Source organism: Festucalex cinctus, chromosome 3, assembly GCF_051991245.1.
Source record: "Festucalex cinctus isolate MCC-2025b chromosome 3, RoL_Fcin_1.0, whole genome shotgun sequence".
Taxonomy (NCBI): Eukaryota; Metazoa; Chordata; class Actinopteri; order Syngnathiformes; family Syngnathidae; genus Festucalex; species Festucalex cinctus.
The window spans coordinates 23202704-23225826 of NC_135413.1; the positions used below are offsets into that span (position 1 = coordinate 23202704).

General features: G+C 39.5%; 2 protein-coding genes across 3 annotated transcripts in view; one reads left to right on the forward strand and one right to left on the reverse strand.

The window, feature by feature from the left end:
• ca12 (carbonic anhydrase XII) overlaps positions 1–23123 on the reverse strand; it is an 85485-nt gene that overhangs the window by 28114 nt on the left and 34248 nt on the right. For both annotated transcript variants that reach the window (XM_077516818.1, XM_077516817.1), the window contains exons 4-9: positions 23011–23088; positions 20947–21032; positions 17135–17206; positions 9545–9723; positions 2596–2681; positions 1125–1322 (exon numbers count right to left, since the gene is read on the reverse strand). The gene's annotated coding sequence lies outside the window, so the exon portion shown is untranslated. The remainder of the gene's footprint in view (positions 1–1124; positions 1323–2595; positions 2682–9544; positions 9724–17134; positions 17207–20946; positions 21033–23010; positions 23089–23123) is intronic.
• Positions 738–10341, forward strand: fbxl22 (F-box and leucine-rich repeat protein 22). Its single transcript, XM_077516828.1, has 2 exons — positions 738–1376; positions 9535–10341. Exons 1-2 carry the CDS (start codon positions 1039–1041, stop codon positions 9881–9883), a joined length of 687 nt encoding a protein of 228 aa, XP_077372954.1. The 5' UTR covers positions 738–1038; the 3' UTR covers positions 9884–10341.

The window sequence follows — 23123 nt, forward strand, 5'->3', positions numbered from 1 at the left end:
TTGTGGGACAGCATGATAAAAATGGCTTAGGCAATTATGCTATTGAGCTAACACTGTGTTGCATTAATTACGATTCCCCCACCCCCTAAAAATTGGTTAATTCAAATGTATGAACAGATGTCTGGGACCCAGGAAGTTAATTATTCATGGACTTCCTTTCACCCAATAAAATATTATTTCCCCCCATGGAAAAGGATGTTTTTTGGTGAATATTTTTGTCCCCCCAGACAACCCCCCGGGTTGCATTTATATTGAGCTTCATTGATATGTGTATTTTCAGTATTTGTGGGTCAGCCTAGTACCGGTAGGTTCCACAGTATTTACTTTTTTTTCATGTAAATTTCTCATTTGTTTATTGATTTATTGTTAAAATATAAAACAAAATAATATATACATACGATTTTTTTCTTATACAATGAAATTATTAAAAGTAGAAAAACAGCATTAATTATTTTATTAAGATATTTTACATGCACTTTTCAACTTGTGAATCGCCTAATTCATCTGTCAGTTTTAAAAATCAAATGTTACGCAACCCAGGTAGAAAGGAATGAGAGCTCTCCATTGAATGTCATGAATTAGGTGTAATTAGCGTTGATGGCAAATAATGTTTTCAAAGTGGCTGTACGAATCCAGTGTTATTGTACGGTGTCACGTTGTGTGCCAATGTTTCTCTCCCCCTTTCTAGCTCCATGTCACTCAGGGCGCGCTTGTATCAGATAACTAGGCCGGGACAGTGTCAACTAAACATCTGCTTCACCCCGGTGGGCTGCTGGCCGCCTGTTGAGAGCCACGACAGATGGGAAGGGAGCGTGTGGCTCCAACACTTCCCTCTTTGACTGCTCTGGCAGTTGTCTTCCCAAAATAGCCTTCCACTCCACAGCCTTATATGTGCAAGGCCTCCAGCATGCGCCCGAGGAGCTATCACGTATCTAGGCCACACAATACAAAGCCGCAAGGCTCATTTTTGCTGCCTCCCCGCGCCCCGGGTACGAGGCCTCTTACGCGGGTCTCGGGACGGGACGAGACGGGCGCCCCATGGATCTCATCCAGCTCAACCGCGAGTGTCTCCTGCACCTTTTCTCCTTCCTGGATAAGGACAGCCGCAGGAGTTTGTCTCGTACCTGCGCGCTGCTGCGGGACGTCTTCCTGGACCCCCGCCTGTGGAAGGTGCTCCACTTCAGCTCGCTCTCTCAGCTGAGGAGCGGCAATTTTGTGCTGGGACCTTCTTTGCGTCACCTGTCCATCTGCTGGCACTCCAGCAGGGTGCTGCAGGTGTGCAACATCGAGGACTGGTTGAAGAGCGCCTTTCAGAGGGACATCTGCAGCAAGCACGACACACTGGTCAGCGACTTCCTGGCTCGTGTCTGCCACATGTGAGTGCTTGTGTGTGTGGGTGGGATACACTGTTTAGATTAGTGAGACAATATACTTTAGCAAAAAAAAAAAAAAAAAAAAAGACAGAAGGCCACTAAACAAAAAGGTTACAAAAAGAATGAAAGCTGACATAATGCCAGTGTTCACCATCAGGCTTCTGCTGGAAAACAAAAAGGCCAAGAAAAGCCTACTAAAACAGCTGAGCATTATGCGCTTTATCTGGGGTCAATCAGAAGCACATTATTATTTATGATTACGAGGCTTGGCGGCGCGTCATCCTCACTGTCAAGGTTTGGAGGTCCAATTTCAGCTGTGCCATTTGCATGTTCTCCCTATGCGTGTTGTTTTTTTTTCTCAGGTTACGCCGACTTCCTCCCACATTCCAAAAACGCGTGTTAAGCCATGGCGGACCAAGTATTTGATAACTCAGCCTAGCCTAGCCTCAACCCACATGGTAGTACAACCAATACTATCAACCACATCGAAATCATTTAAAAAATAATAATAATAATAAAATCATACAAAAACGCAACTGTGCCATGTACTGTGCATCATATGGAGCAGTTCAGAATCTATATATTTAGTAACATGACAAAAACATTTAAACCAGTGATGCTATTTGTCAAAGCGGAAGGCAACGTTAAACATTTCTTGACAATATGTTACATGTGACCTCACTAGTCTAAACTTGACATTCTGATTATTTGAATATGCATTATGAAGCAAAATATCCAGCCGTTATTATCCATCTCAGGGGGCGGCCATTTTGCCACTTGCTGTTGACTGAAGATGACATCACAGTTACTCAGCTCACCTGTTTTCTGAAGCTGAGCTGTGATTGGTTGTTACCTGAGACATGAGAAACTGTGAAGTCATCTTCAGTCGAGACAGCAAGTGGCAAAATGGCCGCCCCCTGACATGGATAAAAACGGCTGGATTTTGCTGCTTAACTCATATTCCGCGAACGTAATATTAACCATACCATATTTAGACTAGTGGGGCTGCATAGAACATATTGTGTAGATCACTACAGATGTGTCTTGCTCAACGAACTTGGCGGGAACAATATTTATTTATTTTTTTGCAATGAAATGTACATGTAGCACTTCTCCCATACTTATTGGTACAACGGTATGTCACACCTGGAGGCATTTTCGCCATAGAGGCCGAAAATTACATGAAAAGGCAACAAAGAAATCAATGTATTGTATAGCTTACCGAGTGACAATGTAAGATGGCCGCCGGTGGCTTCACGTCTCCTGACGCTGAGTAAATGGCATTGTTTGTCCATCCGTGTCTGACCCCTGTGAAAATGAAATTGAAATGGGATTGGTTAACATTGCTAATATCATTTCAATTACATTGGCTAGCAATGCTTATTCGGAAGGCCCTGAACAGATTACATTGACACGGGCCCCAGCTCACCCGCGACCCTAAGACACCCATTTTTGCATCTCATGGCCCGTCACCAATAATTTTGGTCTGAATGTAATCAGTGTGAAATCTTGGCCTGTTTAGTTGAACAAAAAACGCTATTATTTTGTTGCAGGAATGGCAGCAGGTTCCTTCTGCCATCTAAAAAGAAGAACATTTAACTGTTCTGCTTGTCACTCTGCATAATAACTGACAAATTTTTCAACAAATTCACTGAAAAGAGATCATTTCCCACGCCACTCTTGATGATCTCTCACGAGTCACGACAGTAGAAAAACAGATCCAAGGTTTATTTTGAAGGAAGCAACATGCAGGTGTAATTAGCACTTGGTGACAGGGAACAAAATAATTAGCGTCAGCTCGTGCACGAGGATTAAAAAAAAATAAAAGCTGACACGTGATTGTGTGAAAATTACAGTGCTGAGGTATGTCATTACCTTTCATCGACTACTGTGGCGGCGGTTGCATTTGATAGGTCACTTGGAAAAGAAAGCACATCCTGTCATGTGCCAAAGCGCAACCTGTCTGCCTTTTGCAGAGGCGTTAATGATGCTTCTGTGCATGTACGACCACGCACGCCACAGACAAGTGACGCAGCTGCAAGGCAAACGGAGGGGAGGGGAGGGCGGGGTGGGGACGTTGCATGAATGACCCTGTGTGGATTTCCTGTTGGGTGACATTTGAGACCCGGCCACATGAGCTGCGAAACCAGTCCGAACTGGAACTGCCTACTTTTGTCTGGCTCATCTATTTTGACGCCTCGGAGCCTCACTCATGGCATACTGATAAACCCTCCCCAAAATTGTGAGGAAAGCTTGCGCACATGACAAAAAGTAGGAGTGCGAGACTGGGAGGGGCGCTCGAGTGATATGGCTTTAGCCCCGCCCATTGTGCGCATGCAGGTGGAGCCTACAATTGACTCTTTGTTGTTGTCAGAGGAATGAACATGTGCATCTATCTCTGCCTGCCCTCTTCCTTCGGAGGCCGTCTCATGCCTTTTTATGGGAAAAGATGTACAACATGTCCACTGGACTCCTTTTAGTGCATTTTTTTCAACATGTTGACAACTACATTTCTATAGTTTGAATTAACCCCGTCAGACCCATAAATGCTTGCAGTGTACATGACATATTCACGTTTAAACCAATAAAACACATAATTTGGATAATGTCAACACCAAAGTTATTTTAGTTTCCTAAAACTACCGGAAAAAAAACTACAACTAAAATTAAAAAAACAATTTAACAAAATAAAATAAAAACGAAAATGCTTTTTAAAAAACAAAAACTAACTGAAACTACATTTCATGTTTACAAAACTTACTAAAACTATAGATAAAACAAAAATGTTGTTCGTTTTAGTCTTTGGTAATGAATTTAATGCATGAGTCTTTGGGGATGATTTTAAATGTGATTTTAAGTTGATTTATTTTGATATTAACTGGAATAAGTACGTTTGAAAGTGTGTCACACAGAAGTGACATCGCTAGCAGAAGCCACCTTCAGATGACGCACCTTCAGATGACGTCACTTCAATGTTTTGTTTTTTAAAGATTGCGCACAAGTTATACACGTTAAAAAAACAAAAAAAAACAAAAAAAAAACAAAACTAATACTGAAACTAAAACTAAACAAAAATGAGGCATTTATTAAATAACTAAAACTAATAAAAACCAACAAAACCATCCTGAAAACTAAAACTAACTAAATTTAAAGAACAAAACTCAAAACGAAATCAAAACTAACTAAAATGAAAAATTCCAAAACTATAATAACGCTGCTTCAGGCCCATAGATGGTTGCAGTGTACATGACATGTCTGCATGTTTAAACCAATAAAGCGCATAATTTGGATAATGTCAACACTTCTGGATCAGGATTGGATCTTAACTAACCAGTCACAATTGCAAGTTTATTTGCCTGTTCCATCCATCCATCCATTTTCTTAACCGCTTACTCCTCACAAGGATCGTGGGGGTGCTGGAGCCTATCCTAGCTGGCTTCAGGCAGTAGGCGGGGTACACCCTGAACTCGTCGCCAGCCAATCGCAAGTTGATTTGCATGATGTTCATGTTAAAAATGTTGCATCATATAAGCTTGTAAGTTTACAACACGTTACAGCCATATTATCCTGGTGTCCACTATAACAACTAAAAACATGATATAACCCCCAAAATGAATTACCACATTGTTCTTTTGTAGGAACAGAGTCAAAATCATCCCCAAAAAAAAAAAAGAAAAAAAAATTTGCCCAGCAGAAAAAAAATGCAGGTCTGAAGGGGCTACGGGATGCCATAACACACGTTAATTACACAGTAAGATGTGGCTCCAGTACTCATACTGTGGTAAAGCAGAAGTACCAATATTGCAGTACTTACAATACCAGTTTTAATAACTTGGCACAACCACGAAAAATTTTCCTGCACACAAATTTGTTTCCCTCTTTTATCAATTAAGAATATGCATACTAAGATAAAAAAGTGTACCGTTTTGGCTGGACTTCTATGTTACTGGAAAAGTGAAGTTACAATTGCTTCACTACATTGTGAACTTAGTTACAAAAAAAATAAATAAATAAAATAAACAGCTATTTATTAAAAACTCATTCACTGCCAGTCATTATAGAAAATTTTTACATTTCCAATACTCACGTGATATTACATTCAATAATTATATATAAACCGAATCTACCAAATAACAGAATAGACTCCCTACTTTTTGTCCCGTCCCGTTCTTTTATAATTGACAGCAGAAAAATGTAGGTTTGCCAAAATACAGCCATTTCTCCCATGGACTCTGAAACTGTGTTTATTTCCTATAAAATGGGGCAATGATGTCATCTACCGGTGGTTGGGCATCAGTAAAGTTGTTTCCAAGTTTGATATTTACAGTGGAGCATGCTCAGATTCGCCCCCATTTAGCACCGCTCTAAAAAATACAATTGACAAGTATACTTGTCAAAGGCAGTGAATGAGTTAAGTTATTTATAAAGCACTTAGAAAGAAAACCACAGCTGAAATTTTGGGTGTTAGATAAAAAACGAACAACCAACAATTAAAAAATGGGTTTTAAGAGGAGTATTGTTTTGTTTGTTTGTTTAGTCTTGTTCGGATTCTCTTAATCAAGACCATGAACCATATCTTGCTTCTTGCAAATCTGTTCTTGGTTTATGTTCCACCATGTTACTGTTGTAAATGTTTTTTCCCCTGTCTAAGATGCCCCTAAAATCTCATTCCATTAAGATCTCAATCACAGCTGAATTTACCTTTCCCGATTTACATTTTTTTTTTTTTTTTTTTTTTACGGAATGTTGTTATCCATGGAGGTTATAAGCAACAAGCCAATTTGACAAAGTAAGGAGCACAAAGAATACATGTTTTCAAACGAAGGCACTAAAAAGTAAGAGTCAAAGTCATCAGAAAATAAATATTCCAGTAAACCTGATAAAAAAAATATTTTAGTGCAGTGACAAAGTACTTCCTAGTTCCTACTACTGCAATGATATATGTGGCATCCGAATAAATGGAGGCTTTGAGAACCGGCGCTAGCACAAGCAAGCCTTGTCAAGTTAGCTCACAAAGTGAGTTTAGTTCCAGCAAGACACGTGCCTGCAAAAAAAGCAGTTAAAATACTTCCAAGAATGTTTTCTTAACATGTTGAAAACAAACCCTTTCACCCTAAATGTCAAAAACCTTTTTGAGTTTGGCGGCATCATTTAACCAAGCATAACCAAACAGGTCATTAGAGAGATAATTGTCAGTTTGAAGTAGCATGCTTAGCTGTGGCCTTTTACATGTCTCAAGGCTCAGACAGGACTGCCCCTCTTTTTAAGATTGTATTGTTTTCTTGGGAAATTCATCTTTTTTTTCTTCTTTTTATTTATTTTTTTACAAGAAGGAAATAATGCAGGAAGCAATTTGTGGTTCCTCAGACAGTAAAAATCTCCCTTGTCGAAAATACACAAAATAACTACGCAGTAGGAAGATGGTTGGCAGAGTGGAATAACCAAAAGGCTGTTCGAAAGCTGAAAGCAAACGAGAACTAAATAAGCCATTATCAGATATTTTCAGGTTTACAGCAAAACAGACATTAGCAACACATAAGCATAATATCTTCCATCCATTTTCTAAAGCGGTTTTCCTCATTAAATAACAGCTGCGCTGTCCTCACTGATTTTTAATAAGAGGTGGGATACACTTTTGACTGGTTGCCAGCAAGCCACAGAGGAAACATCGAGACAAACACCCATTTCACATGCACAATCACACCCGTGGACAATTTAGACAATGGCGGCTGGTCTACAACACTCCACCAATAAGCTGAAAATGAACAATGAGTATGAAATATTAAAATAAAATGGAAAAAAATTCCAAAAATATATATATACACCTATTTTTGGACATATTCACGGTCTGGGGCGCATAAATTTTAACCCAATTACACTCGTTAAATGGTGAGGGGGTCATCATGTTTGAACAGTTTTCGTTCATAAGCCAAACTTTGGTAGTGATGATCACTGCAAATGGAGACGATAGTTTAAGTATCAGTGATTGAGAGAAGTAGCTTAAGATATAACCTTTTCAGTAAATTAAGATGAGATCATCCTTATATCAACATTCATAATACAATAATAAATAGTGTGAGAAAATCTAAAAATAATAAAATAATAATAATAAAGTAAAAATAGTCTACAAATAAAGAGATTGTGATGGAAATCAACAACATTAATACTAACTATCAACAGTGGTTTGGCAAGTATGCCCATGTAAATCTAATGCTTTTTTGAATGATTCCTTCGAGGCTTAATCTAGATTGTTTAAACTCTTGAGTTTGAAGAGGTGCGGTTACTTTTGGAGTGTTGCAAAAAAAAAAAAAAAAAAAAAAAAAAAAAAATCATCTGGTGGCCAATTTCCTTTTACAGCTTTTAAGGACTATAATTAAAAGGAATACATATACTTCAAATTAAAAGGGAGTTGCCATGAGTGGGTGGATTATGTAACTTTAAGACTTTTAGTACCCTGTTCACATCCCTTCCCTCTTTAACAGCCAACAGAGCGAATCTCCACTGGTTGCATTTTTATTTTTTAAATGTTATTGTCATGCTAAAGCTTGATGCTGGCACGTTGCTGCACGTGGATGGGGTGCTATCACATGCGCAGGGGTTACTGGGGCAGCGCCCGTCACACTGGCAGTCCACTGGAATATGTTTGGCTCACATGTGGCAAAGCGGTAAGATTATGTAAGTCTTTATGTAAGCTGCATTAGCGAACGTGAACGACGTCGCTCTGCCACCAGTGTGCTCATCTCTGCCAGCCTGACGAGTGTCAAGAATGCTTTTTTTATTTTTATTGGTTCAAAGTAAAAATGACCGCTTGCCAAGTTGCAAGTCATCAAACATCCTGCTATTGTTCTGTCCGCTAAAACCGCACACCCTTTATTTATGAAAGCCTTCTTCGATGAAACACATAGTCCCACAGGGACAGCGGCGCAAAGCGAAGGCAGGCTGCAAACTATCACTGTGCCTTATTGCCAAACAGATCATATTGCTTGCTCGCTGAGCTTTGCTTTTCAACACGTGGGTTATCTCCAGCTATAACTCCTTCTCTATTATCTTGCTTTTTTTCAAGAGGCCTAAGGAGCAGTCATTGGTAAATAAGCACACACGCCAAGTAGCACTGCTTACATAGGACTAGTGGCAGTCCTTCTTCAAACAAAACTAATCCCTCCCCGCTACAGCACATGTGGTGTGTAACAATGACTCACGGCAGGTTTGCAGTAGAGTGAACACGCGTTTATCGCGGTGAGGATTACAATACCCGCAACAGGTGAAAATCTGTATTATAGTGAGACGATATAAAAAAAAAACTTTTTAAAATATATATTTTTGTCCCTCCCACACTTATAACACATTCATGCTTATTAAACCACACATTTTAAAGTATTCCTTCAAACCTACTCAGACTACCTCGCTCGCACAGTTCTTCAAATGTTTACTTCTCATTCCAAAGTGAAGATGGAAAAAAAACAAAAAAAAACAGAACAAAACAGAACAAAAAGTTCAACCAAACCATTTACTGTAATTTCATCAAACAAATGTTCCCTTAGCCTAATGCTAACAGACATGAACTTCTGCTAGCGTAATCATAACAGACATAAACGTCCAGTAGCTCAATGCTAACAGACCTAAGAGTACACTTCCTATTGCTAAGAGACATGAAAATCCGCTAGCTTAATCCTAATAGACATTAACGTCCACTAGCTTAAGGCTAACAGACATGAACGTCTGCTAGCTTAATCATAACAGACATAAACATCCAGTAACTCAATGCTAACAGACCTAAGAGTACACTAGCCTATTGCTAACAGACATGAAAATCCGCTAGCTTAATCATAACAGACATTAACGTCCACTAGCTTGACGCTAATAGACATGAGTGTCAAAAATTTTCAAATGGTTGATGTTCACAAGTAGAGAAGCACCTGTACACTTCGTCCATCCATTTTCTTAACCGTCTATTCATAACAAGGGTCGCGCAGGTGCTGGAGCCTATCCCAGCTGGCTTCGGGCAGTAGGTGGGGTACACCCTGAACTGGTTGCCAGCCAATCGCAACACCTGTATACTGTGAAAACTAAAGAAAAAAATGATGGATAAAAAATGCATCATTATATAATATAATTGGGAACACTATACAGTAAATGAGCAATTTTCTCATGTGTGCTGCAGGTGCCCTCACCTGCTCTCCTTGAAGCTCTCCGGCTGCGGACACATCACGGATCAGGACGTGATCATCTTGCTGCAGAGGTGCAGGAAGCTGCGTCGCCTCCACTTGGAGAACTGCGTCCGCATCACAGACCGCATCCTGGACGGGGCGGTGGCTCACGGCGCCGGCCTGGAGGAGGTCAAGGTGGACTTCTGCAGGAACATCACACAAGAAGGGCTCAAGGTCACCCGAGAGAAGAGGCCCGAGCTGAGGCTGAGTGCGGAGAGAAGCGCGGGCATGATCCCAGATAGTAAGCCTGAGGAGAAGGTGCCGCTCAGGAGAACCTTGCAGAAACTCTTGGAAATCTCCTGATAGCAGAACCAGGGTTTTTAAAAGGACTACATATTATTTATTTACAGTGTGATTTTTTTTTATAGGGTTTGTCTTGACTTTGTGTTTTTCTACCTTAAATTCCTGGCTTCATACTGTAATTCCACACAATTTTCCCAAATCTCACTGTGAATAATGAAAAACCACAAGTAATTGTCACCCTGCAATTAAAAATAATAATAATTCAACATTACCCTTAAAATTAAATGTCTTCCAGGGTATTGGATGTCAAAGATATCTACGCAAAGTGTGCGTATACATACACGTGGCATCCTGCTAACAGCAATTACTACTTTCCTATTAGACAGGTCTTCGGTGCACACTTGTGACATATTAGGGTGTGTCTGTCATGTCATGGATAGTGAACCGCAAATTACTGTACAAGCAACACAACACTTCACTAACAAGTTGTATACAAAAATTGTCTGGCTTGCACTGTCAAAGAGGGAGTGGTTTAAAAGCATTTTTTGTTTTTGTGTTTGAGTTGATGATAATAAAAACGTTTTTTTTTTATATAAGATAAATGATTTGAACTCTAACTTCCACACCGGTGTTGTATTGAGCAGAAAAATGCGGCCCTGAGTTAAAATGTAATGGAGTACTGTATGTGGATGTTGGCCTTAAGCGACCTTCACATATACTAACAATTGACATTTCGCAAAAGCTCCGCCCCCCTCAGTTGATATAGCTATGAAATGATGAACAGTTTAATGTCAAATGAAATAAATGTTTCTCACTATTCTCCTTCATATCCAATTGCAAGGTCATTATAGATAACAAAACATAAGGCGAAAAAAAAAAAAATCCACACTGGAATGAAACCAGGATTAGAACCAAAAACCTCGGATTTGTGAGACAGACATGTAGCAGACAGCAGTCCTATCTAAAACAGCATGTTTTAATCTAAACGTTTGACCCACCAGCTTGAGCAAATTAAAGAGCGCTTTGAGGGTTCCAGGTGGATGCGAGCCCAGCAACCAAAAACAGACGATTGCGCATTTGGCGTGTAGCAACACGAAGGCATCAAAGCATCACGACAGCCCGTGTTTCCGCTCGGGGCTTCTTTTTTTAAACGACTGTATGATTTCAAAAGAAGACAGGTCTGGAAAGACCTGTTGCGCGCATCTGTGTCCCTCGACAAGCGCCGCAAACTGAAACATTTTCATCACCTCACCTCACCCACACTGACACGTCACGCTGCATGTCTGCTCATTTATACAGCTCCTTCTGTCACGCTAATATGGATGCAAGGCTGGCCTCCACACTAAAAAGTGTCGCAAAGGACACAAAGCAAGTTTGTTGCTGCGAAGAGGGGCTACTTTGTTGAATATCGTTTGATTAATTGATTGAACAATCCCACACTGTGAATATAACAACAGTTTTTTGTGCGTGAATTGTCACGAACAATAGACAAAGTGTCACAGACAACTGTGTGTGGTTGCGATGAAGCCTGATAGGCTGTGAGTAATTTAAGCGTATAAATGCGAGCAACAAGATTATGGTTAAGAATGGCGTGGAAATCTTACAGAAATACAAGAACAAAGGTTATTTTATCTTAAATTCTCTTAGCCTTGAGAAGGCTTGATCTGATGAGAACAGTGTGGAAATCTGACAATGAGCCCATCTTAGGGTCCTTAAAGCAGTGCTTCATTATTTATTTTCAAGCAAAGAAAGGTGTCTCTTTCCAGTGTGAAAGATATAACCGCATGACAATATTGCAATATTTTTGGAATTCCCTAGTAAAAAAATATGACCTTCTTCCCGTAGTTATAGACTTTGATGTCAATATCTCAATATTACAATATTATTTTGGAAAACTTAAAAGACTTTTTATCCCGAAAAATACATCTGTTTTTGTAAATATTACACTTTTTTTTTTCCTCTTGCATATGCTCTAACTTTATTCATTTAACTTTATTATTCCTTATTTTATTTAGGGGTATATTGACAGGGACTAAGCCGAGCATCAACAACAACAACAACAACAACAGCAACAACAACAACAACAACAACAACTCTGTAGTTATGCCTAACTGATGTCGTCGGAAAAAAAATCTCCCCCTTTAGGGTCCCTGTTCTATAACATTCATTTAATATGACCTAACCACAAAATAAATGCTGGTCACTTTCGCACTAATTTGTGTGTAATTTCCCCCCCCCCCCCCCCAAAAAAAAAAAAAACGTATAAATATGTTCTATTATAAATGCTTTAAGTGTTCCAAAGACGTTTTATTTTTATTTTATTTTTATGCTAGAGCATACAGAAGGCTTTGATGCAGACTCTCAACTGCATAGAATGGGTGAAGCAATGATAGTAATTACAAAAACGGCCAGTAGGTGGCAGCAGAGTATAAGAGATCAATCAGGGCCATGTTGAAAACAAGCTGATTTCCCCACAATCCAAAACAATTTGTGAATAATGATGAAACTTAGCTATATTCTAATGCTAATTGCTGCAAAATGGAAACAGAAATACTTTTTTTTTCCTGATGAAAGAAGACTAATCTTTCTTTTGCTAGGTTCCATGATTTATAGCAATAGAACACAATATTCTGTGGGCCTTGCAAAATCAGTCAAAATCCAGTAAAACAGCAGGGAGCGAAGGGTGTTGATTCAGTGAAATTGGCTGCGAGTGAATGAGTTCAATTGAACCACTTGACATGTATCATCTTGCTTTTGAGGGGGTCCCGTCATACATTATAAACATCATAGTACATGGCAAAAAGAACAAAGTGACACAGACAAATAAAACAAACATGAATATTATACAGTCAACAAAACACAATCAAATAACAGTAATGAGAAGTAAGAAGGCAAATCAAAGCAAAAGTCAGACACCAAGTTTACTATCGAGAGATTTAGAGCCAGAGAACATCTGCAAAGTGTCTTTGAAGGCATCACCTGCAGACAAACCTCTGGAATAAATCCTTCCGTATCACCAGTAGAGATATCTCTTCATAAACCTACCTTGCAAGGACACTCTGCTTTTAAGCCCTGTAGAGCGTTTACACCAACAGACTGATTTATGAGTGTTATAATTCACTAATTTAGAGTGGAACGGGACATTTACGCCCCATTTTCAACTGAAAGTGAAGAAAAATGATGGCGTTTTTGGCCACTTGCTTACATTACAAGGGTGTTATGCGGCCTGAAAATGGGTTTTGTAAACACGACTCATTTCTTAGGTCTGTGGACGTGCATGATTAAGTGTTCCGTTTTTCCACATGCACAAGCAAAACAAACGAGCTGTTACGTTCTTACATTTTGTGCTGCCCAAGATAATGAGTTTGACAACACTTCTACAGCTGTGACCAGCGGAATTGCATTTCTTACATTGGTCGAATTCTAAACCAAATAGATGTCGACAGACGATAGGCACATTGCAGACCTTTCCCCTAATTATTGCAGCTTTGTGTGAAAAGAGCGTGGAGTTACGCCACAATAGTCGTGGATGCCTTTAGTATGTTATGCTACAAGAGATGCAGTGAATTAGTTATAGAAAGGAAACTAATAGTAGTAATAGCCAACACGTGGCCTCTATGCTGACACTGACTGGAGTTAGGCCAAGGTGGAGCAAGGAACTTGCTCCAAGCTGCCTGATTCATCTGTAGAGAGCTTTGACAGAACTTGACAAACATGAGGGGCCCCATGAGAACGTGACAGGCCAGGAAAGAACGGACTGGAATAGTATAAAATTAGATTATTAGGTGGGTTGGTTGGTGGGTTATCAAGATTGTGAAAAACCACATAACTAATGTCCATAAAACTTTAACCATGAAATGTTCCAGTGGAAGCAGGTAAAGGTTTGGAATCAAAAATGTATTTTCCCTATTCATAATTCATTGTGTTTCCATTGCGTGAATGGAAAATCCACCTAAGAATCAGACTGGCTTGTTCATCCATCTGTAGTGTCATCTTTGATCAAACAGGAAGTAGCCTGCTAACTTCCAAATGGTTGACAAATGCACACAAATTTGATGTCCCACCTGGTCTATTTTTTTTTTTTTACACTTTTGTTTGCAGTTTGGCCTTGGCAGAGGTCCCTTATCCTACTGCTTTCCTCCTGGGTCACGTTACTCTGCAGCTGAGCTTAATAAAGGATTTGGCCTTGACTTGGTTTTGTATTTCGTGATGGAGATTCTTTTACTAAAGCCACAGAGCATTAAACAATACCTGTTTTCCAACAGTTTCCACAAGGCTACATCTAAACAATCCACAGGTTAAAGAAGGGGAAGAACTGTGGTTTATTGTTCAATAACATTCAAACTGAGCAGGAACTCTTACATGACCCAAGCCCTTCATGGCATGTAGCTCATTTGAATGAATAACACTCTTCAAATGAGCGCAGTTGCACAAAAAGGCTAATTCTGAGGGAGTTGATTGAATCCGTTACTCACGCGCTATTAGACTAACTAATTTCATTAAAAAATCAGCCGAGAGATAAAGCAAACTCTCTCTAATCATTTTAATTGGCTGCTCTGCCTCTGCTGGGCAGTATCATGCGGGGATGAGGATGCTAATGATGGAGAGTTTTGTGCCGTTGCTTAGAAACACTTGGAAAGTAACTAAGAAGGGGAATACATATGTGAGTGAGTAACAGTATACTTCCGCAGACGATCATATCAAAAGATGCAACTTGAGAGAAACCGCAGTTGAGTTCTTGATCAACTGATTGATTGAGATCTTGAAGTGTTATAAGGTGGGAAAAAAAACAGGGGCAGAACAACCTCCTCCCCATGCATGACCTTGTTTAAGCGAAATGTTTGATGTTATCAGTTCCCAGAATGACTGGTGGTGAATATGTTGAGTCTTGTGCCAGTCTAAAAATAATCAGCTTCTGCCGGTCAACAATTCTGTCGAATCTGAAATCCACAAGTAAGGTTTATTTTTTTTCTTTTAAACGTATCATTAGCTAATTTTGCATTTTTGATAAGTAAAAGTATGGAAACCTATTGTTTTGATAACCCAAAAGTATGCGACTTAAGTGACTGTTTAATAACTTTTTTTTTTTTAAATTTAATCTCAGTACCAGCACTATGTATGATGTTTAAAATAAAAGAAAAACTATTTTGTGTGAAAACTTTTTTTCTTTTGTTGTGAAATCTAATAAAAACTGAACTGTATATAATTGGCAGAAAATTTTATTTTTACATTTTATTGTTTACCTAAATGGGTGTTCACAATTAAAAAAAAAAAAAAAAAAAAGTGAAATTATCTCGGTAAAAAAAAAAATCCATCTCTGACCCCATTTTGTAGAATTTTATTTTTATTTTTTTTAAAGAAACCACTGAGAGAGGACCTCAAACAGTTGAGAGATTTTTACAACATTCCTGCTCGATAGGTAAGTGTTTTGGTCACGCTCCGTTCTAAAAAAGTCATGCTATCAATGTAGCAGCCCTGGCTAACAATGGCTTGTTGACAGTGCTAATGCTAGCTTAGAATTGCTAGCGCTGTTCTGTCATAGCTGGATAAGCGTTTCCTGTAACTATCATGATTGAGTGAAAACCAGGGCAAGGTGTGCCAAAGTTAGCTAGGATAGGCTTCAGTATTTTGTAATGAGTACAAGCACGACCCAAAATGGATAGATAGATTGTACAGAAGAATCTAATGAAATGTCTGATTAATTTTTCCACGCAGCGTATTGCTGAAACAGCTTTTCATTGGCGGAAATGTTTGTTTATTTAAAACGATCTTCTGCCCAAACCTACACCAATTAGGCTGCTTTTTATTTATTTATTTTTCCCCAAATGACACTCTTAACTGTGCATCTTGGGACACAGCCTGAAACAGTTGTGTAGTATCACAAAAAGTGCATTGCAAAGATTGTTTTCCGATTAAAGATCCAGTTTCATAATAGCAACCAAAAAGTTTGTTTTCCCCCGTTGAGACTGTTGTGCATTTGTGTGGTTATACTAATAGCAGATAGGGCGATTTTAATTACGGAAAAACTGAAGCAGAAAGCGGCGAATTCATGCTGTCATGAGCTGTCATGATTTATACACACTGGGCAAAAACATTTAGGGGGAGAACCGAGAGCGTGAAGCCAAAGCATTATGCTGCAGACGATTCACAAGGTCTGAGGGCCGTGTGACGCCTGTGGCACAAGGCCTGCGCAGTGAAACGTGAGCTGATAAACAGACAGGATGCAGTTGGTGATAGAGGAGGGGGGGGGGCTGAAGTAATTGTTGCAAAAAGGAGAAGGGCGGAGGATTGTGGTTTCAGCCCCTGAAGCCTAAAATCAGCAGTTTCCTGACACCCTTATAAGGACAGCCATGGGAGTTATTTCCAGTATCACTGATTACTCACCCTTCGTGGGGAGAGGAGGGAGAGGGGCGTGTTGGGGGAAGGTCAACGTAGGGGCGGAAGAAAAAGAAGAGGGGGGAGCAGGGGGGTTTTAAAATTTTTTATTTTGGTTTTACGAGCACCCTGAGTGTGCGTGTGTGTATGTGTGCGCATAACAGTGCCCTTCAGTGGGGAATTACCACTTTTAATACCTCCACTAATCATGTCACAATTATAGAAACAAAAATGCAATGTCACAGTTCCGAATCATTATGAATCAAATATCGTGACAGAACGGCAGATAAAACTCATCATCACTCTCCTGAAATGCTGATTGTGTAATGTAATGTAATGTCATCTATGCAGATTGCTTAAAAAAAAAAAGTTCATCGAAGTTTTTTCCTGACCAACCAGAGTACAATAAAATGTCGATGTCATCGAGGGCCACCTTACATCGATATTGCTGCAACAAACTTAAACAATAATAAATGAACACAATTTCAAAGTATAGATCAGTGCTTATGCTAGCGTTGATGCTAGCAGAGAAGTCCAACACTTGGACTTATTGACCTCGGTGTAGCTCAGCACTAAAAGACATGAGAAGCGGTCTGACTGAATAAAACCAGACGCAGGACAATTTGAATATGATTCCGTGGCCAATAATTTACCACTTTTTTACCACATCAGCCTTTGTGTCATACGAATCTGTGGTCAGACATAACTCAACACACCCGACCAGCCCACTCCGTGATGTCCACAAGAGGAAACGTGTTTTTCTTCTTTTCTGTGGAGCTTTGTGTAAATGCACCAGTCTGTATAAATGTTATAGGGCTCTCACTGAATTACTATTTTAATCCCAGAACAATATTTAGTATGATTGGGTTTGTGATGTATAACTGCACTGCATCATACTTAGTTGTGTTTCTCGATTGAAAAGCAGATAGATAATACCTTGCAAGTCGTGTGTTGGTTGCATCCGTGTGTTTTGGTAGCGTTGGTAGGTACGTCCTGGAGGCACAGCGTCTGCAGATGGAGAGACCACTTTAATAACCGCTTTGAAGCCCCTCTCTCGTATCCCAGGATTGTTCCATCCTGCGAGAGTCACTCAAAGGCTCCTTGCCCGAGGCCTCCGTCTTTGGGTAGGTTCTGTATCTCTCTGGAGATTGAAGCCCGGATTGCAGGCTATAAAATATTTAGAGGGTTTTTTTTTTTTTGTATGTATCGGAGCCAAGTGAAAACATGAGGCATCCGAGGTATACGCGTGTGAGGATGTAAACTGAACGCTAAGTCATGTCGAGATGGAGACAAATATCACCATTTTGCTTTCCTTGCATGACAATTTAGACCGTGAATGAGATTGATGACAGAGCAACAAGGGTGATAAAGAGGGCCGGCGCGCAGATGCATATTTGCACCCAACTCAAGGACAGAAAGAGTCACGAGGAAAGAATGTTTGTGTCTGCAATGGCAAGATAGCATGAACTTAAATATCTTTAAAAGAGAAAAAGTCACGGAAGCCACAACACAGATGGAGGTTTGACTCAGTCGTTGGCAGTCTTTCACCACCCACTTTCGTGTGCTCTGAAACCACATGAAGATTTTCTCCCAGTTCTTAACGCACACATGCTGACATTAATCGGCCGCCTGCGTATCCTCGTGTTGAAGCATTAAGGTTAAAGTGAAATGAGGACAACATATTGAAGTGGATTGCATTTTTTTTTTCTTATCCGGCAGACTATTTAATGCAGAATTCTTATGATATTTAAAAAAAAAAAAAAAAAAAAAAAAAAAAAAAAGGAGGCCATGACAGAACACTTTTGCTCACATTATGCATCCAGCACTTTAAATGATTTTAAGTATTTGCTTTTATTTTGCTTTGTTTTACTCTGTTGTTAGGTTGGCAATGCAAATGAGAAACAGTTACCATTTGTCTGACTTGGATATATAACGGTTGCATTAACTCTTTGACCGCCAAAAACGTTCAATAACGATTAGTAAAATCAAGATGTATGCTGCCATAAACGTTAAATGATGTCAACTATTTTTTATTTTTTTTTAATCAATGGGAAGTGTAACATCTAATGCTACGTTCTCACCAAATCTGAAAAGGCGAACTGGAACGCTTCATTCATGAGCGTTTCACCGCGTAGTGTTTTTTGGAACGATTGCCGCTCATTCGCGCCTTCGTGCACACAGGAGCGGAGGAGGCGTGCCCCTTGCTGTACAAGGAAGTGGAGCACTTTAGCGAGTCAACAAAAAGTGGGTGCCGCCAACTACTTCCGCTTCTTTCCTGGGACAAAACAGCCGTGGCACTATTTTCTCCTCTTTTGAGGTACGTGATAGCACTTTCGCATTTTTTAGTGGCAGTCTGGCGGTCGGCATTTGTACTAAAAACAGATTTGGCATTAATAATAAGCACTGCTTCTAACTCGGTACCGTTCAAAAGCAAGTAAACAGACTTACCATCACTTTCTTGATCATCATTCTGTCACGGCTGGCCGTGTTGTTGTGCTCGGGGTGACAATAGAGAGGACGCTGTGTGTGACGTGGCCCGTACTCGAAGCCGGTTGGCTACCGCGAGGCGAAATGCGAAAAAAGTTCAAGTTTTTGAACTTCGACGAATATGCAAATGTGCGGATTTTCGTCACGAATGTGCGGATTTTCGCTGCTGCGCACCGCGTCCTAACGCGTGAAATGCATCCTTCGCGCCGCCCCACGCACTTTCGTTGCGTTGAGCGCGAACTCCATTGACTACAATACAAACGCGCCGCCGAATCGCCATCCCTCGCTTTTGGTGAGAACGCAGCACAAGTGCAGCACTGCCTGGTCAATGGGTTGTGGAATCAAAAACAATTACTAACTATGGCCAGCAGATGGCAGCATTGTGTCTCTTTTCAATGGGCTACACCTTTTAATTAACCATGTTCAAGAAAAAAAAAAAAAAAGACATTAATGCGACAATATTACAAGACTCTTGATAATGCTCAGTTCATACTTTTCCCTTTGTTGTCACTAATTTTGCCATTGAAGGTGTTTTGTGAAGTGCTAACTTATCAGTTTTATAGCATTAGGTTGAATGTGAGCAGAGAGCATAGCCACAAACACCTCATTATTCATTTTTTATTTTTTATTGTTTTGCTTCTGCTTGCACTCACTCGTCAACATACACCAGAAGGCCCGTTCCATTAGTAGCCACAAAAGCCCAATGCCGTAACACTGCCCCCATCACGTTTGACAAATGATGCGGTATGCTTTGGGTCACAAGCTGTTCCTTCTTCTTGTGCTCTTTCCATCATTCTGATACAAGTTGCTTTTATCTGTCCAAAGAATCCCGTCTTGTCCATTCAAACTGCACATAAACAAAATGTTCCCTTATTGTCTGACAAAGTGCCATAAATCAACCTATTTTCCTAACAATATATATTTATGCACTCATAAATCTCATCCTCCCTGGATCATTTCATGATGATCTAATAATCCCAAATTTGATTTCCCTGTGGTTCTTAGCTAACTTGTTTTGGCCTAAGGCACACACGAAATAGGAGGCAAGAGCGCACAGAAGTGGGGCTACTGCTCCCCTGTGAGCCGGAGGACGGGTCTATTTGTGGCACTATCTCTGCCTCCGTCTGGTGAGGCATCCACAAAGGCTGCCGAGCTTTGGCCGGAGCACGTGCGAGGGACTAAGTGGAGCACTGAAGGGGAAACTATCTGTGAGCGTTTCACAGGTTTTTATTTTTTGATTGACATTTAATTTGATTTATTTTTGTATTTCTTTCCACATTTGTTTTTATGTTTATTTTTTATTTTTCTTAATCAGGTTTTTGTTGTTTTTGTATTCTTTATGTTTATTTATTTATTATGTCCATATTTTGTTTATTTGTTTTATTTCCATTTAGATATTTTTTTGTATTTAATTTTTGATATTACATATTATTGAGGACTAACAATGCCAAAATAAAAATAATAATAAATGCATAAAATTAAAATTAAAAACAGATATAAAAAACCTAATTCAAAAATTAATAAAATAAATATAAGTTTAAATATAAACAACTAAAAATATACATGATTAATGAGGCTTCTGTTACGATTCCTTTTTAAATCTGGACATTAAAAGTCTCCTAGCATGATGACATAGGAAATAATGAAGAAGTTGATCAAAATGCAACTTCTCTGTATGATGCAGTGCAGTTCAAACAAACAATAATACTCCACTCTGTCAGTGCCAATCAAATAAATAAATAAAAAGAAATCAAGGATTTTTCTTTTCAACTGAATTAATGCAATGCTTGTATTGGAAGTCAACCGAATGTAGCAGCTGTGCTACTGTATATTGTTTAGACCATTTTGAGTGCCTGGAAGGCTGAAGCAAAAATAAATCAGACATTTGAAAATATAGCCTGCTGGTGCCATGTATTTCAATAGTCTCATGTTCCAGAACAAATCTGCAAGCAATTCACTAAACGATGTGGTTTTTATCAGAAGATTGACCCTCGGGGACAAACAACATTAAGTGTGTGCTTTATCTTTGTGATTTATTGTAATAATCTGCTAATCCTGTTAACATTGAACTAATGTATTTCACGTGAAAATTAGTTCAAAAGGACAATTTATTATATATATATATATATATTTTGGCTCACTGTAGGAACATCATCATTTACAAAAGCTGTTTCCAAAATTGGTTTTGTTTGGAACAATATCAAAGACCGACAATCAGCGAGCAGTTTAAAGAAGGTGCTGCGCACCTCACTATCTCTTGCCTGTAGGAGGACGAAGCAGCCTGGCGTGACGTAAGCGCAGTTCAGGGGCTGGGGGCTGCAGATGATGTGGCAATGAGAGTGGGCGGCTGGAAGAGTCACAGCATGAGTACAAGAACAAGCTCATACTGTACTTCTAATGCCAACCTTTCAACTTGAGTTCACAATGAATTCCTTCTTGTGTTGTCAGCGAACAAATTGCGGGGTGGGGGGCGGGGTTGGAGGGAGACGAGATGCACAATTGCAACAGTACAGAAAGCTTGAATAGTTGTCTTACCTTGGTGAGTCATCAAATCATCAGCAATAGCAGCACAAAGGCAATTTGCCACACAAGTTCACATTCTTTGATTTCCATAAGCGGTCAATGCGCAGCGTGTGCGGGCTATTGAAAGACAAAGGTCAATTACCCGCACCTCTTCCAGGCCTGCTAATGCATTTCATCCTCGACTGAGGCCATCTGTCTTTCATCTATTGTTAAACAGTCAAGTGGGGCTGGCTGCAGTAGACTTGCCATATTCACAAAGGTGAACAAAAATATTATAAAGGCAGTTTGGAGAATGAACGAATGACACTAAAACACTAAAAATTGCTAGTATGTGATGTACTTCATTAACCTTAATACCATTTGTTTATTTTGCTAATAATTAATTCATGTGACCACGATAATATGCAGTTATCATTGTGTTGTTATACATTTTTATATCAAGAAATATCAAGTTTTGAGTTGAAACTTGACCAATGATTGGTATTTTTTAAGATGCATTGGAAGACATAAAAGGTGTTCCAAAAATTTATATAAATTTGTAATAATATAGGCTATTTCCGCGCAAATTATTTCAAATTTTAATGACGTGTTAAGACTTTTTAATGGTAAACTGAAATTTAAATTTGATGTGAATTTAATTCTCTGTGTTTCCAAGATGGGCGGCATGGCGGCAGACTGGTTAGCACGTCCACCTCCCAGTACTGAGGACTCGGGTTCGAGTCCAGACTCCGGCCTTCGTGGGTGGAGTTTGCATGTTCTCCCCGTGCCTGCATCGGTCTTCTCCGGGTACTCCGGTCTCCTCCCACATTCCAAGGACATACATGGCAGGTTAATGGGGCTCTCCAAATTGCCCCTAGGTGTGTATTTAAGTTCAATTTAATTTAATTTAATGTACTGTTTAATTTAAATTAAATGTAAACGATATATAATACGCAGTCCTTGAAAGCTTCCAATATTTGATCCTGGAGTTCAATATTGATGACATATTGACTTTTGTTTTCTTGTTTTACAGATTTTATTACGCAGGTCACTTCTCTTTTCAAATGATCGTTACAAATAATTAGCATCTGTTTTCGAGATTTGGTGGAAGATAGATGGTTGCATGGCAACATTTTAGCTTGCTCTCCGTGAACTGTTTCATAAACTGAATTTCAGGTCAGGTTTAAACCAACATTACGCGTGAAGTGCACTCAAAAAGCCAAAGCTAAAGATTAGCAGAGCGTTAAATGTTGAGAATGTCCAATGGGCACGTACCAACATACAAAGGAGGCCAAATGGTTAGAAACTTCCATTTCTATGCGGGTCAACAAACTAAACTCTGTAAAGATGGTGCTCCATGGAAAACTGAAGAAATAAAGTACCCCTATTGTTTTTTTTTTTTTTCAAACCCCCTAATTACAATTAACAAACTATTGACACAGAAGATAAATAAAATATGTCAACATCGGCCCTTGGCAGTTCTTCATTTAGCATCATTTTAGACCAATTGTCACATTTGTCAGCGTCTAGATGGCAAAAATGTTGGCAAAAATGTCCGCTTGAGACCTATTGGCAAGTTCTCCAAAAACTGTTGTTGTTTAATATAAGTGGCCAACAGGACGCCATTTTAGATTAAATTAAAAAAAAAACTTGTGTGTGTGTGTGTGTGTGTGTAAATGGTTCCCTGACTCTGCTAACTCGATTTAACACTCCGCCAGATGTGATGATGTTTCTGCACAGGACCACAAACCACCACAGAACAAAAGTTTCCCTTCTTGCGTATGCCTGAAGACATATGATTGGAAGCCTGGGGTAGCACTTACCAGCCTCATTGGTCGGGACGACTGCAACGTCATTTTTATCGCATATGCAGGATTTCCATGCATGTCCACTTGTTGTCACTAAGCAAACGAGACACAGTTTATTCCAGTCAGAT